Source organism: Oculina patagonica, chromosome 3 (assembly GCF_052425735.1).
Source record: "Oculina patagonica isolate OP01 chromosome 3, crgOcupat, whole genome shotgun sequence".
NCBI lineage: Eukaryota > Metazoa > Cnidaria > Anthozoa > Scleractinia > Oculinidae > Oculina > Oculina patagonica.
Window position 1 is genome coordinate 14,085,696 of NC_135760.1, and position 21,045 is coordinate 14,106,740.

General features: G+C 38.9%; 1 protein-coding gene and 1 pseudogene across 3 annotated transcripts; both read left to right on the top strand.

The window, feature by feature from the left end:
• The first annotated feature begins 169 nt into the window (after window positions 1-169).
• LOC144646722 (carbohydrate sulfotransferase 4-like) lies at window positions 170-9,365 on the top strand. Of its 2 annotated transcripts, XM_078506403.1 has the most exons (3): window positions 170-497; window positions 2,932-2,993; window positions 6,699-9,365. In XM_078506403.1, the coding sequence occupies exon 3, from the start codon at window positions 6,749-6,751 to the stop codon at window positions 7,979-7,981; it is 1,233 nt and encodes a 410-aa protein (XP_078362529.1). In that variant the 5' UTR covers window positions 170-497; window positions 2,932-2,993; window positions 6,699-6,748; the 3' UTR covers window positions 7,982-9,365. The 2 variants fall into 2 exon arrangements, with proteins under 2 accessions (XP_078362529.1, XP_078362530.1); XM_078506404.1 differs by lacking the exons at window positions 170-497; window positions 2,932-2,993 and adding an exon at window positions 4,795-5,096.
• A 2,377-nt stretch (window positions 9,366-11,742) lies between these two features.
• On the top strand, window positions 11,743-19,162 carry LOC144646723 (carbohydrate sulfotransferase 5-like; annotated as a pseudogene). Its single transcript, XR_013569471.1, has 2 exons — window positions 11,743-13,211; window positions 17,672-19,162. The product of XR_013569471.1 is annotated as a carbohydrate sulfotransferase 5-like (transcript).
• The last annotated feature ends 1,883 nt before the right edge of the window (window positions 19,163-21,045 follow it).

The window sequence follows — 21,045 nt, forward strand, 5'->3', positions numbered from 1 at the left end:
AAATCTACTTTTTAATAAAAGGGAGCTATTTTATTGGTATATTAAAATACATTTCACTTTTACCTATGAAGTATCTAGTCATATTCGAAAAAGTTGCAACTTAAAAATTTAGCTAAGTCATTTGGAATGATATAAATGTCTTAAAACTTAAAAATGAGGGATACAGCTCTACTGTCGCGATTTTCTGTGCTTTTATTCTGTATGTATGTGATTATGCACGAACCGTTAATAACTGATGCCGACAATGCGCGAAATATTTATGAAAGATGTTTTAAGTTCTTAATAATTAATAAGAAAAATTCATTTTTCGGTTTGGTTCACCGCTTTACAGCTCGTGCACTTGAATGTCTCAAGTTATCGATTCACAAATTTGAACAGTGCACGATGTTGTCATACATAACCGACTAAGTGATCTTCGAAAGCAGCAAGACCTGCAATTTTGTGTCCAAGAATTCGTCGTGGATATAGAGTTTCAGGAATTGATGTGCCGTTAGGAGGTGAGTTTATTGCATTGTATTGGGTCATGACAGAAGTAGAATTTCACTGGAATCAGTTCAACTGACAACCTTTTTAAAAATGATTGAAAGTCTTATTTTAAAAAATTGGCTTCCTAAGAAGGTAATGATTTCCAACGAGTCTTTCTGGCATGGTACGAAAGAGGTCATGATTTACCACAAGATTATAAAATCATTTACCTCAGTATGCTTCTTGAGTTGAAAATATACACACGGAATTGCATTGTCCACAATTCTTTCTTCAGTTCGTTGGAATATCACCAAAAATCGCAATCTGCAAATAAAACGTCAACGATCGTGTACTTTCATCATCTGCCAAAGTGTTTGTTAAGTTTTAACGATATCAGTGTTGAAAATTCAGTCATTTAATCCTTTAAAAAATTACACCTGCTATATATACTACAGAAGGTGGCTCATGAATTTATTAATGAATGGTTCTATACTCTTAACTTAAAATGACCTAGTTTTGGCCAAGGATGTTTGTCTGGTCTCGAAATGTTTACCGGTTATACATCCATTTCATAGATAGTTTTTTTCCAGTTGAGATGAGAAAGGATTATTTAATGTATTTTTCTGGTGCAGCAGTTAAATAAAATTTAACATATCGGATAGACGTAGTATCGTACGATAACACCCGGGATAACTAAACAAGTTAAAACTTGCATTAACCCACAAGTAAGGGCCTGATTACATGGCGAATTTCAACCCGGCTTCCAAAACAAATCTTCTTATTAAAAACACGTCTGCGATTACATGAAGAAAGTGTCATCCCGGGCCGAATTACAGCCCGGGCTGAAATCTCAGCCCGGGCAAACGGGCTGAAAAACCTCATGTAATCGCGTTTTCAATTTCAGCCCGGGCTAAAAGTGGGCTTGCGGATGCGCAGTGGTGGTTTTCAACGAAAGAAAATGGCGGCCACGATAATTATTCAATTTTAAAAGTGTTCAGCCGGGGCTGAAATTCTCCATGTAATAGCAACAAAATTCCAGCCCGGCAAACCGGGCTGAAATTCGCCATATAATCGGACAAATACTTTTTATAACTTACTTATAATTTGTTTCGACGTGGTTTTCCCACTTCCCGTTTGAAAGAGAACGAACTTTTTCTGTTTTGCCATAAAGTGAAGGTAACTTTGGGCCGATTCGCACTAGCTGACAAGTTTTGTCACAATTGGTAGATTTCATCATTTGTGTCAGTTGTTGCAGAGAACAAGTGCGAATACGTTTTTTGAGACGCAAAACTAGTCCAACAATTCATGACCACAAAGAAGCAGTTGTCTTATGATTGGTCCGCGTTGCACGCGTGATACCGTTTTGTCAAACAATCGCAAAAACAAGTGCGAACAACTTATCTCGACTCGGACAAATTTTGTCAAAACGAACAAAACTTCAATTCTCATGCCCCTTGTAATGCCAGATAACAAGACGTTGTTGATTGACTATTGACCACTAAAAACAACACGCACTCAAAAATTGTTGCAGTAGTATGCACCGTGATGTGGCTCTCACTATCACAATTCAGCCGTAAAATCTTTCCGCGATAGGCAAAGCATGTTTATAATTTAAATATTTTGGGGAAACAGATACGCAAATACGATATTACTCTGCTCATAGATGATGGCTGCAAGGGCTGTTCCCTCTGCTCCTCATAATTATTTTGTACAGTTTTAAGTATTTTTAATTCTCTTTTTACATATTTTTATATCTGCTCGTCATAATTATCTTTATATAGCTTTAAGTATTTTAAATTCGCTTTATAAATAATTTTTAATATCTGATTATCATTAATATTTTATATAGCTCTAAGTATTATAAATTCCCTTTTTACATATTTTTTAATACCTATTAATTGTGTCCCCAAATTAGTATGGGATTTTCCCAGGCTATGTGGCCTTGACACATTAATAAAATTTATCTTATCTATCTAATCTATCTAATCTATCTAATCTATCTATCTAATCGAAATGTTTGCCCAATGTAAGAATGAGAAAAGAAAACGTTATCTTGAGACGACTCATTATTCCACTGCATGAGAGAACACGCGCGCTTTGAATGCAAATTGTTTGAGAATTTTTTACCCGCGTGGTAATGCATATTTGATGTTTGCCCAAGACGGCCGTGCTGAGAAATGTACAGGGATGCCAGAAGCACGCGCAAAGCTATACTCATAATAATTTTACCTTTTGTCCTCTTCAAGATGTCTCTGACTTGTCGCGACAATTTGTTTTTGTCAATAATGTCATGACATTTCAAACTTGTCCGCTAGTGCAAATCGGCCCTTAGTCAACTTCAAATCGTTTTTAAAGGCGTCACGGTTTTCTGCCTCGCAATAATATGCAAGGATTGTTTGTTTTTAACGCACTGATGATTTTTTCCGCTTTGCACTTTAATACCTTAATTAACTCTTCACGAAACAGTTCAGCAGCAAATTCTGGAACAGTGATCGGCTTACTACATCAAGGCAGGACAAGGAAGCCAGGTACATCACTTGTATTACAAATTTACTTTAAGTTTGCGGGATAACCGCGTGCCTAATCGCTTCGTTAATTCTTGTCATTCTTGTTTGTTTGCCGTCAAAAGGTACTTACAATGCATTAAATGCGTCAGGACCAATCTTATAGTACTTGTTAAACTTTCGACTTGCCGACACACAGACGCAGATAGTTTTGTCGTAAATTTTAAAAAAGCTGAGTATTAAACTTTTCTCGTTTACTGATGATCGGCTAAACGATCTCTGATCACGATTCGGACAGAAGTGCTTTAAAAAGACCTGTTGTTTAATATTACTTGTACCGCTCGTTTGGCTTAGTGAAGTTGTATTATCGACTTCTCTATTACCGACTTTTCTCGCTCCATAGCACGGGCGGCAGCACGGCTAAATGAACGTCAAATGTAGATGTCTTGGTAGTAGGCCGGGTGCTCCTTTAATCATACCAGGCAGATGTATTAAATGCATCACAACAGAAATACAAACCAAACCATCACAAGTTAGAACAAATCCGTCCCGCGTGTTTGCCAATAATATTATTAAGGCAAAGGGAATTAGCTAACCAAAGCTATAAAAATTTTACCGTATTCAGTCAGTAGCACGCACACGGGAAAATCATGTGTGCGAACTTTATTCTAATATATATAAAGAGGTTAAAAATGTTTTGAACTTTATTATACGCAGTTTGCATGAAAATACATTTCTTGCATAAAAGGTAATTCAAATGAAGTTATGTTTGGTGTGTCTGTTACGTACTTTGGCAGAAAAACACAGCCACTGATTGTTTGAGTTGCACTTCTACCAGTGTACTGAAATGCATGAGCTGTTGATTATGTCAGTAAAAAGCTAAATATGTTGATAAGACGGACGATAGCTGGCAGATCATAATAGCGTGCGTTAATTTACACAACAAAGATGAATCGGAACCGGTTGCAAAGAGTTGTAATCTTATTCCAAGTCGTTCTTTTTTAACGAGCCGTATGATTGTGCTGTAATCAAGCGGAATTCCGAAGCAGTTGCAGCTACAACCTGTGCTGGGCAGTGGATAATGTCTTCTTCTTTCACCAGACAGCGTGCTAAAGGTATAGGTCAGAAACAAATGATAAATTACACTGCATTATTGTAATTCATTCGAGAATCCTCGGGAGGAACGCATGACGAGCTGCGTAGTCGTGACATGTCCGATAATACCATAATGCTGGATTTCCGGGGAATGACGCGTAATTTTTTACGTACGTTAACGTGCGTGAAAAAAATTAGAGACAATGTATGAACGACTTGCGTACACGTTTACGCAAGTCGTTCATACATTGTCTCTAAATTTTTTTACGCACGTAAAAAATTACGCGTCACTGGATATCCACCTTTAGTCGCATAGACAGCGAACTCTCGTAATTGCATAAGGATTCCGGCCACAAATTATCTTTTCCTTCAAAAGAGCTGGGATATAAAATAATGATAATTTCAGATTAAAAGTCGAACTTTGAAGTTATTGTAGCGTAGAGAAGAAAATTCTGCTCAGAAACAGATCTCAACCGTTCAAGCTTTGTAGAAAATCTAACGCGAGTTTTAAATTGAACCCCAAATTGTTTTGTAAAAAGGACGACAACTAACCAAAATGATATCGCCAAGAACGGAAGCTTGTTATATTTTAGTCGAACAAATTACATTTCGCGATCTCTTTCAGCAGCAACACGAATTTTAAAAATTAAAAATTCATCCCACGATAATGATCCAAAGATGCAGTTTTTGCTCAGCCAGGGACCCAATATTTCTCCAATTATTATTTTTTGTATCTTATCCTCAACTCTCAGGAACTTTTTCGCGGCGGGAAAAAAGCCATTGCCTGATATGTGCAGTGATATGATTGGTCAAAAGAAATGCATGAATAAATGGTTCACCGCACGCTTGTTACACTGAGTTAGCCAATAAAGAGTTTATGCCGCAGGCTTCTATTTCCTCAACTGAAGTAAACGAATAAATACTCAACATATTGCAGCCATGACACACGAAAGAAAAATCTTACGCTGGTGTTACCGTTGTAAACTTTTTGGGTACAAACCGAGCGATCGTGGATTCGCTTTAAGGAAAGAAGTGAGTATAAGAAATGACTTTCCCTGTTTGATAACAAAGGACGACCTGAAACCGTCCTCCGCACACAGATAATTTAGTGTGCTTTTTCAACCATCTGCTGCCTTAACACTATTTTTAATCTGAGAAAAGACTCCTCATTTACTCAAAAAATTGAAGCATCTTTTAGATTAATTTATGCCTCACCAAATCTAAATATTTCTTTTCATGACGACAGTCCGAACTTTAAACTCACTGCGGCTCAGCTCACGGGGAATATTTTTGTTAAAATAAGACATATGTAATAGAGTATCAAATGTCGGTGTTGCATCTATGTAGAGAGATTATTTTATGTTATTCGCTAGCTGATGTATCTTGGTAAAAACATGTAAGTCCGTGCTATTAAAACTTCAAGGAAAATGTCATGTAAACAGTCAAACAGAGAACACATTTACAATCAAGAGTATTATAATATTGATTCTGAAGTCAAGAATTACTCCTCTTTTCATCGTCAAAGAGCAAACAACAATATCGTTAAGTTTACATTATTTTTAAAAAGAAGGATGGGAAATTTAATACTTCAATACTATGTGTTGAATCGGTTTTAGTAAATTATCGGTGTAAGCAAATCAATGAAAAATTTAAAATCGGCTGTTCACTGCTTGAAAAGAAATAGTCATTGTTTTGCAAATTTCAAACTCTTGTACATGTCACCTTGGTGATTCCGATCTTGTGTTTTCTCACGAGATCAGTGCTACAAATCTGTCATAATATCTAAGGTATTTCAATTAAACTTACTGGTCATTTAGTGAAATCGACAACGCGCTTCGGTAGTCTTGATCCAATTTTTAACGTGCAAAAGGAATAAGGGCAATTTTCTATTGATGAGTCTAGAGACCTGGTGAAAACTAATTTGTGAAAAAGCTTTTAACACCTGGCGGTCACGTGAACATTTTCACTTCTTTCCTTACTCGATTCTCATTTGCTGTTTCAGTTCAAACTAATACGTTGGCAACAGATTCTGCCATTTTAAAAGTTAACAAAAAATGTTGCGTTTTCAGATTGCAACTGGCAGTCATGTAACAGTAGTGTGATCTGAAGACTTGGCAAATAAATCATTATGACTCCGCTTACGACTCCGACCCTGTCGCTAATGAAAACCAGCCTTTAATGGTTTTTGGACTATTTGTACACCTTTTTGACAGTGTCAACGAATGACACAGACGTGAACACATAAATTGAAAGGATGTAGCTCTGCAATCTCGTTTTCAAGATTCTAGGTTTAGTGCGCGATTTCTAAAGGGTCACTATCAGAGGGAATTGTGATGCATTTTTTTTGAAAAAAAAAAAAAAACGGTGCTAAAATTGCGACTTATTACCTTCGCTCGTACGCGAAACACGTCTACAACAAGATGAATATATTAAGTGAATTGTCGAAGGAAGTCTAGTTACTAGATCACGTGAGGTTTCATCGATCACGCTATCATCAAACTCATCAATAAAAATATTAAAAAGTCAAGCCGATCAATGCAGCTTTGACATGATTCTCTGTTAAATTAATATTTGAATATATTTACCGAATACATCTTAATGGTGATTATAAATTTCTTTACATTTTCATTCCAGAATTGGTTGTCGGAATGCTCCTAAGAAAAGTTTGCAAGCAGTGAACAAGAATGGTTGGATGTGACAGGATTAAACGTGTCTTCAGCCTGGTGTTTATCTTCTCTCTTGTTTCTACTGGTTTATATTTTACTTTTCTTGAAGTGTCGCCGCGACGAGACATTGTCAAAAGCAGAATCTTACTCCGCACGCCAACAACACCTCGGGATCTTCTGGAGAGAGAAACCGTGCAACCCTACGATGATCCAACAAAGATTTTGACAGAGCCTCAGAGGAAAAAGCGTCAGGTTTTGTTGATTGTTGCTCATGGTAGATCCGGTTCTACATTTCTTGCAGACATTTTCAACAAACATCCTGAAGTGTTTTATGTCTTTGAGCCATTGCACGGGGTTCAGAGATTACCTATACATGGCAGAGATTATGACAAGTTTGCCATGAATTTTCTTCTCCACATTTTCCAGTGTGACTTTAGTGTAGGTAATGCAACAAGGCATATTGGTCGCTTTTATCGAGTTAATAGCCGAGTGCTGAGCTCACCACCGTTTTGTAAATACGAGCAAGCAGACCCTAGATGGGAAAAAGAACTTTGTTCGCCTGTTGAGCAACAAGACCTCGAAAATTCATGCGAGGGACATGAAACAATTGTGTATAAGTTACTTTTGGAAAGAATTCCAGGTCAAACGATTGAGAAGCTTTTTGAAGTATGTGAAGTAGCAGGAATTGAATGCAAAGTTATTCATTTGGTACGTGATATAAGACCACTTGTAATGTCTTCTCAGAGAGTGGTCTTCTTTAAGGAAGTTGACAAGAAGGAGATGCCGTCAATGAAACAGTTTGTTTACTCCCGTTGTGAAATGACTGAGAAAAATCTTTATTTGCTGAAAAGTTTTCAACCATCTCTTCGCAGTCGTGTAACCCTGGTGAGATATGAAGACTTGACTGTTGAACCATTAAAGGTTTTAAACCATTTATACGAATTTGCAGGACTTGAGCTGCTAGAGAATATAAAACAATGGGTCGTAAAGATTACTCAGCCTAGCATAAGTGATTTAGAGAAAGAAAGGAAAAGGCCCGTGTCTGTCGTAAGAAACTCGTTGGAAGTCCTAAATAAGTGGCGACGTTTAGCGGATTCCTGTTACGTGAATGTGATCGAGCGATACTGCCGTGATGTGATGAAGTTAATGGGTTACATACCAACAGAAGGATCAGTGGAAATGCTTCGAAATCTTGAAACTCCACTATTTACTGACACCTACAAGGCGCAAACCTGGATGAACGACTCATAGACATGTTGCTTTACATTTCGTAGGCTCAGTTCAAAGTGTTACGTTTTCATCATCCATCATCTATTTTTTTGGGTAGTTGTTGCTGTCATAAAAACCGCTTCTGGCTAGCAATTTTGCTTAGATATTTGTATTGCTTATTGTCTTTTAGCCATTGCACCCCCACTGACGTCATCAAGACGGTGTGCTATGCATGAGAACTTTGATGAATGAGCTGCTCGACTCCTGCGCTTGTGCATGAGAAAAGACTCGGCACCACAGGACTTGAGGAATGCCACCATACTCATCCTCCACAAGGACAAGGGAAGGAAGACGGTAGCAACAGGTATTGCGGAATTTCCCTTCTCACATCAGTATCGTGGGGAAACTCTTTCCAGCTCGAGTTTTCCGTAGGAGGCTTAAGGAACCTTCTGAGAGAATGCACCCATAGTCGCAGAGTGGCTTCGGAGATGACAGGTCACGATCCACCACCGACATAGTCCTTCATAGACGTCATCTAGACTTTCAATCGTGTCAGCAAGGACGGCCTATGCAAGATTCTGGCGGAGGTTGGCCGCCCTCTCACACTCCCCGCCATCGTCAATTCATTCCATGACGGAATGGAGGGGCCCATCATGTACTACATCAACCTTAGAAGGCTTCAGCTTTCACATCCGCAGTGGTGTAAAGATGGGCTGCGTCCTTGTCTCCACATTCTCTGGGATCCTCTTTGCTGTCCTGCCAGAGCACGCCTTTGGGTCTGCATCGGACGGAAAGCTCTTCGGCATTTCCGGACTCATGGCCAAGACAAAGGTGTAGATGAGGTGCCTTCAAGACTTCCAGTTTGTTGATGAAGCAGCCGTCTCCTGTCACGCAAAAAAACGACTGCAGCTGCCCAGTGATCACAAGTTATTGAGGCTGACAAACGGCTTGAAGAATTCAAAGGTGATCGGACAGGATGTCGACACTCTAACAGTCATCAGCATCCATGACTACGTACTGCATGTTAGTCGCGAATTCACCTACCTGTGATCAACACTCCCAAACAATCTTACACTTGAGAAAGAGGTCAAAAGGCTAATATGAAAGGCTGCCTCCACTGACAGGTTTAACACATCACGATAAGCATCAGCCTACACCTGTGCACACTGCAAGAGCGACTGTCCCGAATCGACCTCTTTAGTCACAATAGACGCTGTCTATCGCTTCCCACTGCTTCTCTACCTTTTTCCTATATGTGCAAGTTTTAGTTAAACTGATTTAAAACTGATATTATGTGAACACTCCTTAGAGATTCATGTCTGCCGTCTACCGTCCAGGTTTTCCACAATAAAGAACATGTAATTGGAGCACCTCAAGGTACCGTAATGTCTTGTAAATAAACACAAGTCATGTTTTAACATCAAAATGTTTCAAAGATCCAATTTCTTGCTCAGCCATGGGCTCAACATTTCCCCAAGTATTTCTTCCTTTATGTGTCCTAGGCTAGGAGAACCCTTTCTCTGGAATTGCCCCATTTGCCCGATACGTGCAGTGATTTTATTGGTCATGCATACACGAGCCGTTCACTACACGCCTGTGAACTGCAGTATCCGCCAACGAAGAGTTAAATGCTGTCAGGCGATTCTTCCAAATTAAATATGAAACTGAAAATTTCACCCTCGAATAGCAGGATAACCAATTTTTTGGGGACCATTCATTTTTTAGAAGGGGGGAGGGCCGGAGGAATCCCTGTGTGTATTCAGTTGAAACTTTTTGGCCCTCCCCCTGTAGTAGAGTCAAAAACGGAAGGCCCTCCCCTAAAGTGCAATATTAAATCTTGCGACCCCCCCCCCCCCTCCCTACACACATACACGTGGCTTAGCAATACGCAAGACCAAAGAAGCAACTGGGCCAGCAGAAACTGGTTTAAAGCAAGATAAAAAGTTCCCAACCTTCCTAAAGTGGACTGATAAAGCCCTTGGCCCCGAACCATGGAAAAAATATCCCTTAGTTATATTCCACATCCAGACGACGTTCGAATAGTATCCCATGGTGCAATTCTCTGCGAAAGCTATTCATGGAAGAAAAAAGCAGACAATACGAGACAACAATAAAGATGAGATTAATGCAGAAACAGCTTGACTTTGCTAGAGGGGACAATTTGGCTGGTTGTGGAAAGTATTTAGACCCTTCATATCTTCCAAAGCCTGGTGATGTAAGGGTTTTATCAGAGAATATTGCAAAGTTAACTGAACTTAAGAATGATGTTAACAAGCTCAAAGACGAACTACGAGTCTTTGGCGAAAGTCTGTTTGATAAAACTGGAGGAAACTCTGCCCTGGAAAGTCAGTTCATCATGACTTTGATGAACTTAAAGATTTAGCTCAGTCATTTGGAATGATGTAAATGTCTGAAAACTTGAAAATGAGGGATACAGCTCTACTGTCGCAATTTTTTGTGCTTTTATTATGTTTGTATGTGACTATGCACGAACCGTTAATAACTGATGCCGACAATGCGCGAAATATTCATGAAGGATGTTTAAAGTTCTTAATAATTAATTAGAAAAAATTCATTTTTCGATTTGGTTCACCGCTTTACAGCTCGTGCACTTGAACGTCTCAAGTTATCGATTCACAAATTTGAACAGTGCTTGATGTTGTCATACATAACTGACTAAGTGATCTTCGAAAGCAGCAAGACCTGCAATTTTGTGTCCAAAAATTCGTCGTGGATAGAGTTTCCGGAATTGATATTCCGTTGAAGGTAAGCCTATTGCATTGTATTCTGTCATGACAGAAGTAGAATTTTACTGGAATCAGTTCAACTGACAACCTTTTTTTAAAAATGATTGAAAGTCTTATTTTCACATTTTGACTCCTTTAGAAGCCAGTAACTTCCAACGAGTCTTGAAATTACAAAATCGGCCTCCTGTCGTAACACGAAAGAGGATAGCTTTGATCTACCACTAGGTCAGATTGAGTTGAAAATTTACACACAAAATTGCGTTGTCCGCAATCAGTACTTCAGTAACTTGGAATAACATCGTAAAACGCAATCTGTTAGTAAAACGACAGTGATCATGTTCTTTCATCATCTGCCAAAATGTTTGTTAATTTTTAGCGATATCAGTGTTGAAAATTCAGACAGTTAATCTTTTAGAAAATAACACCTGCTACAGAAGGTTGTTCATGAATTTATTCATGAAAGGTTCTGTGCTCTAAACCGAAAATGACATCCTGCTGTTAAAGCAAACAGTGTAGTATTGTGCAAGGATGCTTTTCTGGTCTTAAACGTTTACATCTATGTTATAGATTTTTTTTTGTTTCCAGATGAACTGAGAAGAGATTAATAGAGAAGAAGTTATTTTTATTTGGGATCAGCTTTATATGAGGATTATGTCCCTCCCTGCTGACACCCTTTTGCATTTCTTTTCTCTTTTTGCAATAAAGTTATTATAATAATGTCTTTTGTTCTGCAGCAGTTGCATATTATATCATGTCCTGGTAACTGTTCGCAGATCACATGGCATTCTCTGTGATGGTAAACATGGATCCAAATAATTTAACCTTCCTAAAAAATTATCTGTATGCATACAACAATCATGTTATTGATCTCAGGGTTACATAACAGCAGAAAGATGAGTGCAAATGCTTCGAAATCTTGAAATCCCTTTTATTTACTGAAATTGACAAAGCGCAACACTGGATGAACGACTCATGAACATGTTGCTTTACATATGGTAGGCTCGGTGCAAAGTGGAAGGTACTGAATGAATCCATAATCGGGCTCGGGGAGGTGGGGGGGGGGGGGGTACTCCCTAAAATTTACTACGGGGGTGTGCCGCTGAGTCTCTGAGACTCTGGACCTGTTCCAGAGAAAAAAAGCTGAATTTGCGACCCTGTTCCAGACAAATATTGCAAAAGAGGTACCCTGTTCCAGACAATATCCACAATGTAAATATATGTAGATAGATATAAAAACACTGGCGTACATCACAAAGCGCTCACCTGACTTCGTCTGTGGCTCGGAGATAAAGCGATGAGAAGAGCGGAGTTTCATAGCTAAACTTGATCGTGTTTAATCAGGATTCTGGGGAAAATTCGACCCTGTTCCAGAGTCAAAAGGCTGAATTCTATACCCTGTTCCAGGTCAGAGAGGCAAAAAGTATACCCTGTTGAGCGGCACATACCCATAAAGCCCTTATATGGTAGTACCCCCCCACCCGGGTAATCGGGTTCCTTCTTTATTTCTTAGTGTCATGGAAACCAAACTGTGTTTTGATGTTTGTATTGCTCATTATTGTTTGACCTCTGCACCCCCGCTGAAATCATCAAGGACGCAAAGGAAACTCTGATGTATGAGCTTCTTGACTCCTACGCCTGTATAGGAGAAAAAACTCACTCCTACAGGACATGAGGAATGCCACTGGAACCACGACCTCAGAATTACATCTGTAGTAGCAGCTAGAGCTGCGTCCTTGCCGCCAACATCTTTGGATTTTCTTTGCTGTCCGCAGCGGCTCATAGATCGCTTCGCAGAAACCTGCAAGTTTTCCGGGCTGACAATCAGCTTGGAGAAATCACAGGAGATAAGTGGCCCAACAGCAAGGTGGCAGAGCACAACAAATTGGCGGTGTATAAAACAATGTGTAGTTAGCACTCTCTTGTATGGTAATAAGTCTTAAAATCTGTATCACTCCAGATGGAAAAGACACCTCAATGCGTTCCATATACGCTGCTTGAGGCGCATGCTCTATACCTCAAAGACTGAGGCGTAACCTGCGCTCTTTTCAACCGACACTTCCTTTCTTTGTCTTTGGCTAGGAGAGCCCTTTTTTCATGGCTGAAAAAAACTTTAGCATTGCTTACTAAGCGCTTTTCAAGAGAAATGCATGCAATGAGCGGTACACGAGACGCCTGTTACAATACAAAACTCGCTTTGTAATCGCACAAAATCTACCTTATGAAGAAGTCATATTATTGGTACTTATTAGAAAGCATTTCGAAATATTTTTTCCCATCTACTTATATTCGAGAACGTTGCACCCTAACAACTTAGCTAAGACAGTTTGAATGAAGGCAATTTTAATTTGTTTTGTTAAGGCGTCACGGTTTGCTGCCTCGCAATAATAAACAAGAATCGTTTATTTTTAACGCACTGATGATTATTTCCGCTTTGCACTTTAATCTCGACGCTCCACGAAACAGTTCGGCAGCAAATTCAAGGATAGTGATCGCATTACTGCACCAAGGCAGGACAAGGAAGCCAGGTGAACATACAACACTTGTATTACAAATTTACTTTAAGATTGCGGGTTATTCTTGTTCGCTGTCAAAAGGTACTTTAAAATGCCTTATTCAATGCAAATTTCTTGGTGCCAATCGGCATCTTATTGTACTTGTTCACGTTGAACTTTCTCTCGCACATTCAGACGTAGATAGTTTTGTAGTAAAGTTTAAAAAAGCTGCGTAATTTTGCTCGTTTACTTTTGATAGACTAAAGCGATCTCTCATCGCGATTCGGACAGAAGTGCTTTACTTGAACTGTTGTTTAACATTATTTGTATTGTTTTTTTGGCTACGTGATGTTGTGCCCGGGGGGGGGGTACTCCCTATAATGGCCTATACGGGGAGGCTCCGCCCGAAAGGGGTACCTTTTTCAGGCTCCAGGTATATAAAAGGGTAGGGATTTCACAAGTTTAGGTATATGAAAGGGTAGGGAAATCTGCCATAATGATATTTAAAAAGGTCTTTACATTAAATATTCCGAGCAGACGCAACTTTTGGCTGTATCGTCTTAATTTATTAAGCGCTACATAAAAATGACAAGAAAACTTCCCGTTTTAGGTAAATGTGATGTTGTGTAGGTATATGAAAGGGGTGTCTTTTTGCAATAAAAGGTATACAAAAGGGGTACCTTTTCTATCAAAATGGTATATAAAAGGGTAAGGGGTTGGATCTCCGGGCGGAGCCTCCCCGTACAAAACTTTTTCGAGTACCCCCCCCCCCCCCGGGATGTTGTGTTACCCAATTCCCTATATACCGACATGTCGCTTCATAGCACGGGCTGGAGCACGGCTAAATGAACAGTTCATGTACATTAACGTTCATTGAACGTCAAATGTAGATGAACTGCTATCCGTGAGATGTTTAAGTAGTACCAGGTGCTCCTTACCAGGCAGATGTTTGAAATGCACCATAACAGAAATACAAACCAAACCATAATGAATCAAAACAAATCCGTCCCGCGTGTTTGTTTAAGGCAAAGGGAATTAGTTAACCAAAGCTCCCAGGGGGGGTACTTGCAGTATACATGACGGAGAGGTCCGACGTATTTTTTTGGGTTGAAAATTTACACCGTCGGTATTTTTTTGGGTCGAGAGATCTGTCATGTATTTTTTTAGCTCTTAAAGTCTGTTTGAGTGAATAAATCAGTATCAAGGTGCTAGGTCTTGTATTTCTTGGGATAGAAAATTTTGTTGGTCCAGGTATTTTTTTGGGTGTAAAATTTCAGGCTCGTGTATTTTTTTGGGTTCGCAATATGAAGCTCCGTCGGACCCCCCCGTCATGTATACTGCAAGTACCCCCCCTGGGCCAAAGCTATAAAAATTTTACCGTATTCAGTCAGTAGCACGCACACGGGAAAATCATGTGTGCGAACTTTATTTTCATATATATAAAGAGGTTAAAAATGTTTTGAACTTTATTATACGTAGTTTGCATGAAAATACATTTCTTGCATAATGGGTAATTCAAATGAAGTTATGTTTGGTGTGTCTGTTACGTACTTTGGCAGAAAAACACAGCCACTGATTGTTTGAGTTGCACTTCTACCAGTGTACTGAAATGCATGAGATGTTGATTATGTCAGTAAAAAGCTAAATATGTTGATAAGACGGACGATAGCTGGCAGATCATTACAGCGTGCGTTCATTTACAGAACAAAGATGAATCGGAACCGGTTGCAAAGAGTTGTAATCTTATTCCAAGTCGTTCTTTTTTAACGAGCCGTATGATTGTGCTGTAATCAAGCGGAATTCCGAAGCAGTTGCAGCTACAACCTGTGCTGGGCAGTGGATAATGTCTTCTTCTTTCACCAGACAGCGTGCTAAAGGTATAGGTCAGAAACAAATGATAAATTACACTGCATTATTGTAATTCATTCGAGAATCCTCGGGAGGAACGCATGACGAGCTGCGTAGTCGTGACATGTCCGATAATACCATAATGCTGGATTTCCAATGACGCGTAATTTTTTACGTACGTTAACGTGCGTGAAAAAAATTAGAGACAATGTATGAACGACTTGCGTACACGTTTACGCAAGTCGTTCATACATTATGGTCTCTAAATTTTTTTACGCACGCGTAAAAAATTACGCGTCACTGGATATCCACCTTTAGTCGCATAGATAGCGAACTCTCGTAATTGCATAAGGATTCTGGCCACAAATTATCTTTTCCTTCAAAAGAGCTGGGATATAAAATAATGATAATTTCAGATTAAAAGTCGAACTTTGAAGTTATTGTAGCGTAGAGAAGAAAATTCTGCTCAGAAACGGATCTCAACCGTTCAAGCTTTGTAGAAAATCTAACGCGAGTTTTAAATTGAACCCCAAATCGTTTTGTAAAAAGGACGACAACTAACCAAAATGACATCGCCAAGAACGGAAGCTTGTTATATTTTAGTCGAACAAATTACATTTCGCGATCTCTTTCAGCAGCAACACGAATTTTAAAAATTAAAAATTCATCCCACGATAATGATCCAAAGATGCAGTTTTTGCTCAGCCAGGGACCCAATATTTCTCCAATTATTATTTTTTGTATCTTATCCTCAACTCTCAGGAACTTTTTCGCGGCGGGAAAAAAGCCATTGCCTGATATGTGCAGTGATATGATTGGTCAAAAGAAATGCATGAATAAATGGTTCACCGCACGCTTGTTACACTGAGTTAGCCAATGAAGAGTTTATGACGCAGGCTTCTATTTCCTCAACTGAAGTAAACGAATAAATACTCAACATATTGCAGCCATGACACACGAAAGAAAAATCTTACGCTGGTGTTACCGTTGTAAACTTTTGGGGTACAAACCGAGCGATCGTGGATTCGTTTTAAGGAAAGAAGTGAGTATAAGAAATGACTTTCCCTGTTTGATAACAAAGGACGACCTGAAACCGTCCTCCGCACACAGATAATTTAGTGTGCTTTTTCAACCATCTGCTGCCTTAACACTATTTTTAATCTGAGAAAAGACTCCTCATTTACTCAAAAAATTGAAGCATCTTTTAGATTAATTTATGCCTCACCAAATCTAAATATTTCTTTTCATGACGACAGTCCGAACTTTAAACTCACTGCGGCTCAGCTCACGGGGAATATTTTTGTTAAAATAAGACATATGTAATAGAGTATCAAATGTCGGTGTTGCATCTATGTAGAGAGATTATTTTATGTTATTCGCTAGCTGATGTATCTTGGTAAAAACATGCAAGTCCGTGCTATTAAAACTTCAAGGAAAATGTCATGTAAACAGTCAAACAGAGAACACATTTACAATCAAGAGTATTATAATATTGATTCTGAAGTCAAGAATTACTCCTCTTTTCATCGTCAAAGAGCAAACAACAATATCGTTAAGTTTACATTATTTTTAAAAAGAAGGATGAGAAATTTAATACTTCAATACTATGTGTTGAATCGGTTTTAGTAAATTATCGGTGTAAGCAAATCAATGAAAAATTTAAAATCGGCTGTTCACTGCTTGAAAAGAAATTGCCATTGTTTTGCAAATTTCAAACTCTTGTACATGTCACCTTGGTGATTCCGATCTTGTGTTTTCTCACGAGATCAGTGCTACAAATCTGTCATAATATCTAAGGTATTTCAATTAAACTTACTGGTCATTTAGTGAAATCGACAACGCGCTTCGGTAGTCTTGATCCAATTTTTAACGTGCAAAAGGAATAAGGGCAATTTTCTATTGATGAGTCTAGAGACCTGGTGAAAACTAATTTGTGAAAAAGCTTTTAACACCTGGCGGTCACGTGAACATTTTCACTTCTTTCCTTACTCGATTCTCATTTGCTGTTTCAGTTCAAATTAATACGTTGGCCACAGATTCTCTGCCATTTTTAAAGTAAACAAAAATGTTGCATTTTCAGATTGCTACTGGCAGTCATGTAACAGTAGTGTGATCTGAAGACTTGGCAAATAAATCATTATGACTCCGCTTACGACTTCGACCCCATCGCTAATGAAAACCAGCCTTTAATGGCTTTTAGATTGTTTGTACAACTGTGTGACAGTGTCAACGAATGACACAGACGTGAACACATAAATTGAAAGGATGTAGCTCAACAGTCTCGTTTTCAAGATTCTAGGTTTCGTGCACGAATTTTGAAAAGTCACTATCACAAGGAATTGTGATGCATTTTTTGAAAAAAAAAACGGTGCTAAAATTATGACTAATTACCTTCGCTCGTACGCGAAACGCGTCTACAACAAGATGAATACATTAAGTGAATTGTCGAAGGAAGACTAGTTACTATACTAGTGATCACGTGAGGTTTCACCGATCACGCTTTCATCAAACTCATAACAATAAAAACATTAAATTCAAGCCGATCAATGCAGCTTTGACATGATTCTCTGTTAAATTAATATTTGAATATATTTAGCGAATACATCTTAATGGTGATTATAAATTTCTTTACATTTTCATTCTAGAATTGGTTGTCGGAATGCTTCTAAGAAAAGTTTGCAAGCAGTGAACAAGAATGGTTGGATGTGACAGGATTAAACGTGTCTTCAGCCTGGTGTTTATCTTCTCTCTCGTTTCTACTGGTTTATATTTTACTTTTCTTGAAGTGTCGCCGCGACAAGACATTGTCAAAAGAACAATCTTACTCCGCACGCCAACAACACCTCAGGGTCTTCTGGAGAGAGAAACCGTGCATCCCTACGATGATCCAACAAAGATTTTGACAGAGCCTCAGAGGAAAAAGCGGAAGGTTTTATTGATTGTTGCTCATGGTAGATCCGGTTCTACATTTCTTGCAGACATTTTCAACAAACATCCTGAAGTGTTTTATGTCTTTGAGCCATTGCATGGGGTTCAGAGATTACCTATACATGGCAGAGATTATGACAAGTTTGCCATGAATTTTCTTCTCCACATTTTCCAGTGTGACTTTAGTGTAGGTAATGCAACAAGGCATATTGGTCGCTTTTATCGAGTTAATAGCCGAGTGCTGAGCTCACCACCGTTTTGTAAATACGAACAAGCAGACCCTAGATGGAAAAAAGAACTTTGTTCGCCTGTCGAGCAACAAGACCTCGAACATTCATGCGAGGTACATGATACAATTGTTTATAAGCTACTTTTGGAAAGAATTCCAGGTCAATCGATTGAGAAGCTTTTTGAAGTATGTGAAGTAGCGGGAATTGAATGCAAAGTTATTCATTTGGTACGTGATGTTAGACCACTTGTAATTTCTTCACGGAAAATGTCATTTTTCAAGGAATTTGACAAAAGGACAAGGCCGTCGATGAGGCAGTTTACCTACTCTCATTGTGAAATGACTGAGAAGAACCTTTATTTAGTGAAAAATTTTCAGCCATTTCTTCGCAGTCTTGTAACATTGGTGCGATATGAAGACTTGACAGTTGAACCATTTAAGGTTTTAAACCATTTATATGAATTCGCTGGACTTGAGCTGCTGGACAGTATCAAACAATGGGTCGTAAAGATGACTCAGCCTAGCATAAATGATTTAGAGAAAGAAAGGAAAAGGCCCGTGTCTGTCCGTAAGAAATTCGTCGGAAGTCCTGAGTAAGTGGCGACTTTTAGCAGATTCCTGTCACGTGAATGTGATCGAGCGATACTGCCGTGATGTGATGATGTTAATGGGTTACATACCAACAGAAGGATCAGTGGAAATGCTTCAAAATCTTGAAATTCCATTATTTACTGAAACTTACCAAGCTCAAGATTGGTTCAGGTGATAAACGTTTGTACCTTCGTTCGTGCGTTGGTGTGATGGACTCTCCCCCGGTTAGTTCCTCTGTTGGTCCGTCCGTCCGTCCGTCCGTTCATTCGATCGTTCTTTTATTTACTCATTTACACATTCACTTTGGGGGGAAAGGATAATGTTATAACTTCATTTACGAGAAATGCATTTAATGTAATCGTGAGAAATAAATTCTTCTCTTTGATGACTTCTGTCTGACGTGTCTCCATTTTATAAGAATTACATTAGGGCGGTTTTCATTTGAGTGTGGAAAGTAATCCGGAATTGCTTTAGTTTAACTTTACTGTGCTCTGTGATTGGTTAAAAAACCTCGCGTCGCGTACTCAACCAATCAGATGAAAATCCAATACCAATCACCCATTGGTCACGTGAATTTTCCCGCCCTTGGCAACGGTTACGTGGATTTGCTGTGAGCTATCATTGGTTCATTGTGTGGTTTTCGGTGGTTATGATTTGCCATTGTATTGTTACTTTGGTCTTGGGTAAACCACACTCCAATAAAACTTGCTCTAAAGAGAATAATTTATAGATACGCCACACCATACATTCGCGTTCGTGCTCTATTACCATTGCTCATCAGACATACACAATTGCAAGGTTTGGTTTGTCACAGTTTAACTTCTTTCAGCTTAACTACGTCAGAAGATTGTGAAACGTTGAGGTAAAATTCAATTCAAACACTTTTCATCTCTCATCTGTGTAGTCGCCCTCGGAAAACACAATTTTTTGGCTCGTGATACTGAACTGCAACAAGAACAATTATAATAACATTGATTACGCTTATTGGATATTACTTAACTGATGTTACGTTAAATATATATTTCGTTCGAATATATTCTTGTTAGGCTGAAAAGGGCACCGACATTTTTTATAGTACTTTAGAAATGCGTTATATTTAATGATTGACTCTCCCCATAGAGAACGCTTTTGCTAAAAGTTAACTCTGTAAAGACAAAAAAAGGTTGTTTTAGTAGGTTATCTTTTAAAAGAGATTGAACCGATAATATGTCAAGGAGAAGCGATTCTACAGTACTTATCTTTCCTACCAGACTTGCACTCCTTATACTATAAATCTAAAATTATACTTGACATTATCTTCAGTTTATTCTTCAACTTCACAATTCTCATGATATGAAACTCATCGTTCGCTACTTAGCGCAACATGCTAATAAGGGTTAAATGTTTTAATCTCGCAATCTGTTTTGTTTATAATAAAAGGGACTATTACATTGACTTCTTCACTGTACATGGGCTATTCTTTGATTTAAATAAGTTCCCTCTCTCCTCCGCAGAGGCCTAGCCTCTTATTTTTTAGTGCGGGCTGGGATATGGGACAGGTAAAAAGTAAGCGCGCGGAGCCTGGAGAGAATGGCAACGAAAGCGCGCGGGGGACACTGGGAAGGGAAAAGGAAAGGCTCCCGCCGCTTCGCCTTCCCCGTCGTCCCCCGCGCTCCCCCTTTTTATCATTTTTCGTGTTTTTCGCCTTCCCCCACTGAAGGAGCCTCTGCGAAGGAGAGGGATTAGTTCCCATATCCCTTGATTTTGGGCAGAAAAGTTCTTTGTTTTCCCTTTTTCTACAATCCGCACTGTGCGGGTGAGCGGAGGAGGCCTGGAACCGAGCGCGATAGCGAACCTCCCGACAAGCTTGGCGGGTGTCACATCCAAACTCGCCGGAGACGACTGGGGACGAGGCTGGCGATATCGGAGGTCTGAAAACACACGTGTGCGCGGGAAAAAAAAGCGAATATTCAGTAAAATTGAAAGAAAGGAAAAATCATGAATCATTATCTTTATTCAATTTCGTCATGATATTGAATTTTATCCTGACGCACGCACGTGTTTTTTTTTTGGAATTCCGAATTCGCTTACAATAACATTTGTTGTCATTATTGTTATTTTTATTACTCGATTTTCTGTGCTTTTTTATTTTTTCTCTTTTCTTTGAAAAAAAAGGAATTACTATAAACAACCAAGGTTGTATGCTGTGTTTATGCACAATACAAATTAAAACAATAGGGAAAAACGCTAAAAAAATGCACAGGTAAATCCTTACTCGAAATTCCCCGCACC

What these genes read in the sequence shown, in the direction of transcription:
- LOC144646722 (XM_078506403.1), top strand. Translation starts at nt 6,749, where the DNA reads ATGGTTGGATGTGACAGGATTAAACGTGTCTTCAGCCTGGTGTTTATC.